Source organism: Capsicum annuum, chromosome 12, assembly GCF_002878395.1.
Source record: "Capsicum annuum cultivar UCD-10X-F1 chromosome 12, UCD10Xv1.1, whole genome shotgun sequence".
NCBI classification, from domain to species: Eukaryota; Viridiplantae; Streptophyta; class Magnoliopsida; order Solanales; family Solanaceae; genus Capsicum; species Capsicum annuum.
The window spans coordinates 221,971,624-221,982,945 of record NC_061122.1 but is presented as its reverse complement, the minus strand read 5'-3'; the positions used below and the strand labels follow the sequence as shown (position 1 = coordinate 221,982,945).

The following is an 11,322-nucleotide window of genomic DNA, read 5'->3' as shown; positions in this document are numbered from 1 at the left end:
GAGAAAAAATAAACACTTCCTAATACACATTCATTGTCATACTCATACATATCTACATATTTTAACTTCCTCTGAACAATTAATGTGGAGCATCTTAGATGGAAAAAACACTATTGATAAACTGCACTTCTCTATAGTAAACATTACAAATAAATCTAAATATATTTTCTTTGAGGCAGCTGTAATCGTAGTTTTTTTCCGTATGTCAGGAGCCAATTAATCTTGCTGATATCGACAACATAATAAACTTCATATCGAATTTCAGGCTGAATTCTGTGTGCAATAATGTACATTGTTGATTAAGTTGAATAGATCATCGAACTATAAGAAATGGCCTTATTGTTTAGAGTCATTTTGCTCCGATTGCAAGACTAAGGTTCTGCTGATTCTGAATTGTTTAGGCTGCAATCGGTTACAGGAATAGCTGAATTTATCATGAAGCTCTCAATGAAGGCTACCATCTGCATAATCATCGATACTGTTAAATTTGAAATCCTTCAGGACCAGTATGCAATACGCGAATGTTTATTCAGCATGCTCAAGATAGTATATGAACACAAGAAATGAGGAATGGAGCTCAAAATGACACTAAGTTTAAATGAAAACATTCACATTGTGTAGGCCTCAGGAATGCAATTCTACTAATGACGGCCTGATCTTTCGCAGAATTGTCGAGTTATTTTCTCATATGGCTACTCAACCGATAGTTATTATCAAGAAGAAAGTGACTATAAGATAGTAAGTATTAGCTGATTGACCATCTGAAAAATCAATCCCAGAACTTCATGTAACATGTTCAGTTTTAGTTTAGTTTATACATTTGTTTCCCGTTCGCTAATGATAAAGGAAATTGAAGATGCAAATTTCAGAAGCCAAAAACACTTACTAAAGCAAAGGCAGCACAGGCTAGACCGAATCCAGGGAAATGGAAAGGTGCATGTTCTGATAGAAATAAAGCTGGAAAAAAAGTGACACCATAATCAGATCAAATTGACTTGTGTATCGCAAACACGAGGGGGAGAAAAAGAAACCGAGTTTAGCTACCTGTTAAAGGACTGAAAATTAATGGAGAAACCATGCTCGCGAAGGAGCATATGCCTGTGATGCATCCTTGAACCTTTCCCTGAAAAAGGAAGTGAAACAGATTTTGAGACAATGAAAACATGCTAGATACAGCTCTACAACAACAACACTCCTGGTGTAATCCCACAAGTGGAATTCGAGGAGGGTAGAGTGTACGCAGACCTTACCCCTACCTTGGAAGGTAGAGAAGTTGTTTCCAATAAACCCTCAGCTCAAACAAAGCAGATTGAAAAAGAATAATGGATGAGAAGGGATCATGGCAAAATAATATCGGAAGTATGCCAAAACATTCTGAAAGGAAAAAAGAAGGGAGGAACAATAACTACAACAAAGAAGTGTGATAATCAAAGTACAAGAGACAGTATGTAGTAACAGAAATCGGCTGACGAGAAACTATAGGAGAAATACATTAACAAAAGTGTTTACAGGACAGAATACAAAAGGGGAGAAAAAGAAAAGAGGGAGAAAATGATCAAAGATGTTAGTGTGTCATGTGAAGGGAAAATATGAGAACAATTCTTGACAACAAACCTGTTCATTTGGCCCAACTTGCTTGGATGCCATGCTCTTCAGCTGCAATCAGGCACGACTTTTAGCGTTTTTAACTTCAAACTTTTGAAAAACAAACGATTATATAAATTCGACTTACACATGGCATTGCGAAAATAGACATAACAGAGATCAAAGCACTAGCATAAGGGACCTGCATGTTTTTCACTGCTCAATTAACCTCATTCATTTGGTAAAGTAGATAAGCGGTATCTTGAAGAACATAAAATCTACTCCCTCCGCTCTATTTTATGTGACATTGTTTCCTTTCTAAATCTGTTTTAAGAAGGAACGACTATATGTTGTAACAGTTTAATTTTAAACTTCTCAATTTACCTTTAATGACATGTTTAATACTACTTGTTTCAAAATTCTTTCTTGCGTACTTAGAACAGTCATGTAAAATGAAACGGACGGAGTAATAGGCAGGCAAAAGACTAAAACATATGAAATAGACTAGAAAGGAGGCAGAAATTACCCACGAGGACCAAGCAATGCTATAAAGTAACATCTGCATAATTGATTTTGAGTTAAATAAAATCTTCAACATCTTCAACTAGAAAGCAATGTTGTAATAGTCAAATGAAATCGTCGAATTGAAAATGCAGTCAAGGACAGAGTTAGTACTATACATGCACACAATTGAAAAAGAGTCCAACAGAAAGCAACTTCTCCTCTCCAAGAGCAGGAACTAATATGGGCATTAGAAGAAGCTGCCAAAAATATTAAGAGATTGAAGATATAATATGTATATTGAGAAGCAAAAAGTAAAAAATGTGAAAATATAAAACAAAAAAGGTTGTTAAGAAACAATCACCTGTGATATAGATCCTGCAATTCCAGAAATTATCAACAAATCAGCAAATTGATCTTTGTTGAAATGAAACTGAGCCTTCAAGAAGTACTGCTTACATCTCAAGAAAACCATTTTGTCTTAGGGAAGAAAAACAACGCAATTTTTGACGTATAATCGATGTATACTATGTATACTGAGTAGGAAAAATACACAGTGAATCTGGCTGGCTATTTGTGTAAAAATCCCAAGATTATACTTGACATTCAATGGAGGATTTCGAGTTGAACGTATGGATTCGCGGAAGCATAAATATTTAATTGTGAACTCAGTTATTATTGTACGTATTTTAACTTGAGGTTACTGTAGGAACTCATAAACTTTAAATTTTGGATTCGTCTCTGTGTACTGTATAGAATGGGGGTTTCCACATTAATGGGAAGTGCTGAAACTTACAAGAAGAGAAGACTCAAGGCCAACTTGTGCAACATTGACAAAGAAAGAAACAATAGCTGCATGTAAAAATGTGGAGCTGCAAGTTTTAATTACAATAATCATTAATAGGAGATTCAAACAAAAAAAAATCAATAAAAATGTATTGGACATCTATGTTGCTTAAACTTTTCAAAAATACTGCCAAATGTGTGTCAGATCCTCCAAAATTGAAAGTAGTAAACTTTTGAAAGATTTGAAATGGGTGCGATAATTTGGAGAGTTCGAGCAACATAGTATGCAGGTAAAGTTTATTCCAAAGCCATAATACATTAATTTATCTTTTAACTTAGCCTCAGGCGGTATCTATGACCTCCAACTTTGGGTGTATACAAGTAGGCGCACTTAAACTTGTATAAAGTTGAATAAGTTAACACACATCCTACAAGGCATAATATGCGCCCTACATGACACAATATGCATCCTACGGGGCATAATACAAGTCGATTCGAATGTATCTCACGTGAATTGACACGTAGGACATGTACATCTACTTATTCAACTTTATTACAAGTTTAACTGCCTACTCGTGAACATTCAAAGTTGAAGGATATAGATGTCGACTCAAGCCAAAATGATAATTCATATTTGAGTGAATTTACAATCTGACCTATTACTTAACAAACGTAGCACATCATTGAAAGAAGGCGATGTCTTGAATAATTGGAATTTTTTATTTGGAGCTTTTTCCAGAAGACAAATTGTGTCTGTTCCTTTAGTAGAAATTTGTTCTTTTATCAAAGGCTCTGGGAGAAACATTCTTGTGTATACAAGAGCTATCACTGCTACTGCTGCAGCAACCTGTTGGTAACAATAGTTTAGTTTGATAATTAGCATAAATTAAACTAAAATATACTTGTGTGTGATTGGAAACTAATGGATTATTACATGTTAATTTGACTTATATATTATTTTAGCTGCAGTAGAAGAAAATATAATTAAATAATGGCATAATACGTAAACCGATACTTAAATTTGGCTTTAGCTGGCAAGTAAGCACTCCAATTTTGAGAGTGTATATTTAGACATCTCAACTTGATCTCAATGGCCAACTACGCGCTCCAACTTATCTCCACTATGTCACGTGGACACCTGAAGCTGACGTGGCACATAAATTTTAGAGGTGTCTAGATGATCATTTTGAAAATTGAAACGTCCAACTGACACATTGAAGATGAGTGCTAAGCATTCCCAACTTGTCTCCACTGTATCACGTGGACACTCAAAGCTGATGTAGCACATAAATTTCAGGGGTGTCTGGATGATCATTTTTAAAATTGAAGCGTTCAACCGACACATTGAAGATGAGTTAAGGTGTCTGAACCTACATACTAAAAGTTTAGACGGTTTACTTGTCAACCAAAGTCAAATTTAAATGTATATTTATGTATTATGTCTTAACATACATGTGATAAGGTTTACTAGCAAAAACATCTGATTGAAATTTATAATTTTACTATCTAATAAGAGGCAAAAGGCACGAGAAGCAGGCAGCACTCCGTCAACATGCCTGCTTTTTCTGTCTGCTTCATCAGCTGCTTCTTCCGTGATTTTAATTATGTGATCTCTAATTAATTATTATTAGTTATTTATATATTAAAAAATTAATATTATTTAATAAAAAAAAGTAAAATAGATATTTATGATCCTGCCTGCTTCATAAGCTGCTTTCTTCGTGATTTTATTATATCATCTCTAATTAATTATTATAAGTTATTTATGTATTAAAAAATTAATAATGTTTAACCAAAAAGTAAAATAGATATTTATGCCATGTCTGCTTCACCCAGTTATTTTTGTATAGTAATTTTGTTGTATCACTTTTAATTAGACATGTCTGCTTTGTTGTTTCAATCGTGATTTTACTATGTCACTCCTAATTAATTATTATGACCATTTAAATTTTTTCACAAGTATCTTTTATAGTAATTTTGTTGTATTGCGTTTAATTAGTTGTTGTGAGTCATTAAAACATGTTTGTTTTGTTGTTTCACTCGTAGCTCTACTATATCACCCATAATTAATTATTATGGTCATTTAAACATTTAAAAATTACATAAAATTTATTATAAATTATAATAGTTAACATCATCTAAGCATTTAAAAATTATATAAAACATATTATAAATTACAATAGTTAACAATTTAAAATATCTAAAAAAAAATTAATTTATTATATATTTTAAAAAAATACTATAAATCATAATAATTAAAATAAATTTTAAAAAAATATTTATTGGGCCCGTAGTAACTAGTTTTTAATATAAGATGATTTTGAAATCATGAAAGACGTATACAACAATATTATGGCTTTAACTTCTATACACAAATATTATAAAATAAAAAAAAACCCAACGACTAACCTCTTGTAATATGTTAAATCGCATCAATGATATAAAAATTCCACTATACTGTTAGTGAATATAAGTTAATTCGCAATATTCTTAATAGTAAAATAGCGTTAGACATTTTAAGACGTTTCAAAAAAGAAAAGAGTGTCACGTACTTGAAAAGTCGAAGCAGTAGAGAGAAAACGAGTAGAGAGATTTCCACAAACAAAAGCAGAAGAAGCAATGCCTGATAACACTCCAAAGACAGAAGCGCGACGACTTTCTGGCACAACATCAGCCTGAATTAAGTTACATATATTGTCAGTATAAATAATTTTTTTTATATATTATTACATAACGGAACTATATTTTTAATTTATTTTACCACATAGGCAAGTGCGAGACAGTGAACATTTCCTTCGCAAACCATAGCAACAAGAGTTCGTAGGATGTAATAAGCATAGAAGAAATATTTTGTCCTGCTGTATGCCAATATTACTGGAAATATAAAATTTGTCAATATATGATGAATAAATAATTTTTGAATTTAATTCTATAAAAATTCAAGTTTCATTATAGTAAATAGTCCACTCTATTCTTGGGCGGGTGTGTTTGTGAGGTGGGAGGGGTGGAAAATTACAATATTTAGCTAGGTAAAATATATTTTTAATGTGTATTTATTATTTATTTGACATTCCTTGATTTCTTCATGAATTTATTTCTTAATATTTTGACACTCTTTAATAAAATCTCATGAAGTTGTGTGAAAGGAATCAAACAAACAAAAAGAGAAATTTCCTTTTTATGTTCCCACAAGTGAGTGGAAGTACTAATACTTAATTTCTCTCTCAAATTATTCGTAGAATTAGTCATATCGAATTATTTGTCATCTCTCAAGATAAAAATAATTTTTCATTTCATTTTGTTATAAGTAGTTATTGTTTTTAAGATTACATAAAATTCAATTATGAACTTATGACAAACAATAAAGTAAATATTGAATGAAGAAAAATTATATTATGCTCAAAAAATCTTTTAATTAATATGTTTTAAAAAAGGCACGTAAAAGAAAAATACGATAAATAATATAAGACGAAGGTGACATTTTTTTGGCACTAATTAATAACTTTAGCCTTTTCACTTCCTCATTCATAGGGTCTTTTAATCTTCTTATATAGTGTTCATCCTTTATTCCATCTAGTGTATTTTTGTCCCTTTTTACCCTTTATTTAAAGGGGTTCAATTGTAGAAATTGGTCTAAAAGAGTTATTTGATGATTTGTCATATCATGGTAAAAAAGTATTTAGACTTTTCAGTTTTTATTATCGTATCAGAATAAAAAAGTACTTAGATTTTTCATTTTTATTGTTGTCGTATATCTGATTTTTCAAAATACATTATTTTTGGATAATTTAACATACACTTATTGATCTTTTCAAAGAATTAGAGTAACATAGTAAAAATTTATTTTAAAAAGTATTTAATTACTAATTAAAACAAATAAATTGAAATCAAGTTGAATAAATACCTAGAGGAAATATAGAAAGGGTCAAAGGGACCATCAACATAACTTTTCTTCCATAAGTATCTGATAAATTCCCCAACACAGGCATTATAATCAATGATCCCAATCCTATTATCTGCACCATCACCAAATAAAATTAAAACTTACCGACTTATCAATTCAGAAAAAACATTGTATTCATCATATTCAACAAACTAGCAATGTGAAAAGAAAAAACAAAATATTCGAGGAAAATAAAAACTAATAATTAGAGGGAAAAAATGAAATAAAAAATGACAAAATGGTAGATAAAGTGGGACAGGCATGTAATATGAGACACTTGCATTATTTGACAAAAGTATGACAATTATTTTTTATTCTAGAAAAAAGTTAGAAGTTAGAACTGGTAGAAGTTTCACTTTCTTAATGGAATTTCATAGGAACTAGGGGAAACTTCTCACTTAAAGACAAATTTTGTAGTTTTTTTTCGTGTGTGTAATTGGTATAATCATTTGATATTCGATATTTATTAATTTGATCGATGTATTAACTTATTCTAAATCTAATGAAGTTGAATGTACTCTAAAGTATAAAATTATAAATTCAAAATTGTATTTGTCGCTTCTATTTGTAGAGGAACAATTTCTTCATTCTTAAAACTTAAATTTAAAATGTCTGATTAAGGATCGGAGAGAAAATGATTAAGTAATGAACTATGTATCATAATATCATAGGAATACTTAAGCCAATTTGGCACATATGTACGAGAATATAATATGAGGATGGTTGGGGCTAGATAATAAGGCAGATGGCTAATTAATCTTTAAAAAATTGTTTTATGATAAAGCATTTCTTTGATTCTCTTCTCTTTTTTAAAAAAAAAAAAATTTTTTGGGGTTCCCTTCTAAGTCAGTCCAACTCTCCCTTGGAAGTGAGTCATATAACTCATGATCAAACAAATTACTAACCAATTAACTTAGAATTAAAGCAAATAACTTCATGCATGGAAGATATATAGTGACGGATTCAGAATTTAAACTTAGTGTGCGATTTTGAAAGATATATAGTGACGAATTGAAAATTTAAAATAAGTGTATGACATTGAAATAGTTGTGACTCATCATGTGTACGTTTTAATTCCTTCAACACATTATACTAACATTTGAACAAAGTAGAAACAGTGGAATACATGTCACATGGAACAATATTGTAGAGCCCCTCACTTTTTTCATTAAAAATTGGCATACCACTTTATTATGAGCATAATTTCATAAGAAACCAACATGGTGCTAATTAATTAAAATAAAGAATACTGCAAGTGATCTATGAATTTCAACTAAGAAATGGAAAGACAAAAACTTAATACATAAGCAAAATTACAAGTATTAGCATGAAGGGAAGGAAGTAAGCGTTCCTAGCATATAGGAAGATCAGAATGAATGTCATCTTATTAAACGTGTACGTTATAAACATTTTGTACACGCATATATAGTTCCAATAGAAAGCCCTCGATGTCACGATTCACTGTGATTCAGCCCTTTATATCTCTGATACGTAAATAAAAATGGAAAATAAGAAGTTCAATTGAACACACAAAAATCCGTCCTAGATACATGTCACGAAAATTAAGCAAAAATAAAGGGATAAAGGGAATGATAATACATACTGCCTGTTGAATTCCAGTGAGATAAATAGCAATGGAGCATTCATCTTTGCCAGGACAAAGGGCAGACATAGTGATATCAGTTATTGCAGGAATCACCATGAATGCTGAGAAACAATGGAGAAATACTGTCATGAAGAGGTGGCTTAGCCCATTAGACATGTTCTCCATGCCTTCTAAATTGTAGCCTATTTTACTCTATCAGACAGTTTATATAAGAAACAGAGAACCCCATGTCTTTAAAGCAATAGTATAAGTTCAAATATATATATATATATATATATATATATATATATATATATATATTTGGGTACCACAAACATTCTGTCTACGAAAAGGCCCATGAGGGGGCTGGGTAACTTAATTAGGTCACAGTCATGATCGAACATGATGCTTGCTTGGTGAGCTTAGTTAAAAAATAAAGTTAAAAGATGTTTTTATCACTGACTTTAGTAAGATATATCTACAAGTTCAATGACCATATTATCCAAGGAAAAAACATAAACATATATCAAGAGCTAATTATGTATCTCAACAGACCCAAAATCTGAAAAAATATCAGAAGCTAATTATGTATCTTTACAAAGTAAAAAAATATCTTCGTTGGACATACTGGAGCTAATTATACATCTTGCATAGACCCAAAATCGAGATTTTCAGTAATTATACAAAATGTTGAAATATTTTGTAATTAAATTCCAAACTATCAAAATTTATGTGTTGCTTTGCAAAAATTACTTTCGTGGAATTTTTCTACAAGTTTAGTTACCATTTGAAAAATTGACTCATAACACCAACATCCTATTTATGGTGAGGCCCGTGAGAGTATTGGGGTGACTCAAGCCGCAGTCATGATCCAACATGGTGCTTGCTTGATGGGCTTAGTAACTAAATAAAGTTGTAGCAGTTCTACCAACTATGATTTAACTTAGATATTTCTATAAGTTCAGTAACTGTATTGTCAAAAAAAAAAAAATTAAAAATTACTTTAGTGAAATACTTCTACAAATTCGGTGATCATTTAAGAAATTGAGTTATAAGGCATAAAACGAACATTTTGTCTATGGCAAGGGCCATGAGGAGGTTGGGTTAGCCACGGTCACAATTATAATTATGATCTTTGTGGTGCTTGCTTAGTGGACTTAGTAAAATAAAATAAAATTATGCTTATGCTATTGGTACAAGTTGATCCTAACATAATAGTATATATACAACAGAAATTTCTTTTCTCTAAATATTGTTTTAACTTTTGGATGATCCTTTTCTTGACTGTATGCCATGTTAGCTTCACTCTTAGTAAAGTGCTGCTTGCTGGCTCTAGCTTTTTATAAAGTTAAAAACAAAGAACTAAAAGGGAGAAGAAAATAAAATATGTATGACGATAAGAGAGTAAAAACAGGAAAAAGAAAAAATAAGGTATATATTTGCGATTTTTGGTAATGAGACACAAGGGGGGTTTATTAGAGGCACTTCTAACAGATAGGCAAATATAATAAATAAATAAATAATTACAGATAATCACATTTAATAATTATTGATTGAAAACTAATAATTTGCTAAATTATAAGTAAGAAGAGAATTTTCGAAATATAATAAATAAATAATTACATATAATCACATTTAATAATTATTGATTGAAAACTAATAATTTGCTAAATTATAAGTAAGAAGAGAATTTCCGATGTTGAAAGATACGTACAGAGGAGTTAAAATCCGGGTTAGGATAGTCAAAAAAGACTCGAAGTACTTTTTTAGTTTTAATATGAATGACTAGAGATCGGCCTTTAGTCCGTTTTTATTTATTTTGGTAACGAAGGAATTGATATGGCCAATTCAAGATGAGTTGTTTTAGTGTTTGTTTATTTACGGATGACATAATTCTGATTAACGAGATTATTACCGATGGAGATAATGCTAAGCTAGAGATTTAGAGACAGATTATGGAGTCTAAAGGTTTCAGGTTGAACAGGATCAAGACAGAATACTTGTAATATAAATTCAGTGTTGTAACAGTAATATATGAGGATGGTGTGGAAGTGAGTCTCGATATGCAATTCATCCAAAAGAGAGGAAGTTTCAAGTATTTTGGGTATATTATCAAAAGAAATGGAGAGATTGGTGAGAATGTCACTCATCGTATTGGTGCAGGATTGATGAAGTGGAGGCTCGCATTCGAAGTTTTGTGTGAGAAGAAGGTGCTACAAAAACTTAAAGACCAGTTCTATTGTGTGGTGGTTAGACCAACTATGGTGTATGAGACGAAATGTTGACCAGCAAAAAACTCGCACATTTAGAAGAGGAAAGTTACAAAAATGACACTGTTGTGTTGGATGAATAAACATATTAGGAGAGATAAAATTAAAAATGAAGTTGGAAACAAGATAATAGTGACTTCGTTAAAGGATAAGATGTAAGAAGTAAGCTGAGTTGGTTTGGACATATACTAATTTGTAGCTACAAATCATATTAAAATGGAAAATGTTCCACATAAAAAGAAAGAAGGAACTTTTAATTTCACTACCTCACATGACATGCTTAGCGCCACCAGATTCATAAAACATTTTGGTACATTGCATATACATCTTTAAGTTATGTTAGAATGGTAAAAGTCCTACATTAATTTAAGAATGAATCGGTAATTTGTTTATATGAACTTGGAGTCTTAGACAATCCCCTTCCTCCTAGCTAGCTTTTGGAGATGAGTTCGACTCATATCTTTACAAGTTAAAGTCATAATATTTAAAAGTCTTGATTAAAATCTCTTAACCTTCGTGCATAATCAAACTAAAATACGTCAAAGAAGACAAATGGAATATTATACCTATTATAATTTCAGATGCTGAGGAATTTGCATTTATTTATTAATTATCTATAATCTATAATATATCTATATCTATAATATAATAAT

At 30.9% G+C, this 11,322-nt stretch overlaps 1 protein-coding gene across 2 annotated transcripts; it reads right to left on the bottom strand.

Moving 5' to 3' along the window:
• Positions 1-8,658, bottom strand: LOC107851700 (tetracycline resistance protein, class A). 2 transcript variants are annotated; one of them, XM_016696787.2, is made up of 14 exons: positions 8,418-8,658; positions 6,776-6,887; positions 5,633-5,745; positions 5,424-5,546; positions 3,528-3,718; positions 2,882-2,957; positions 2,450-2,536; positions 2,265-2,345; positions 2,111-2,143; positions 1,733-1,786; positions 1,615-1,656; positions 1,045-1,123; positions 887-957; positions 1-461 (listed from the first exon to the last, which is right to left on the bottom strand). In XM_016696787.2, the coding sequence occupies exons 1-14, from the start codon at positions 8,583-8,585 to the stop codon at positions 372-374; spliced, it is 1,320 nt and encodes a 439-aa protein (XP_016552273.1). In that variant the 5' UTR covers positions 8,586-8,658; the 3' UTR covers positions 1-371. The 2 variants fall into 2 exon arrangements, with proteins under 2 accessions (XP_016552273.1, XP_047256954.1); XM_047400998.1 differs by lacking the exons at positions 2,882-2,957; positions 3,528-3,718.
• Positions 8,659-11,322: the final 2,664 nt, after the last annotated feature.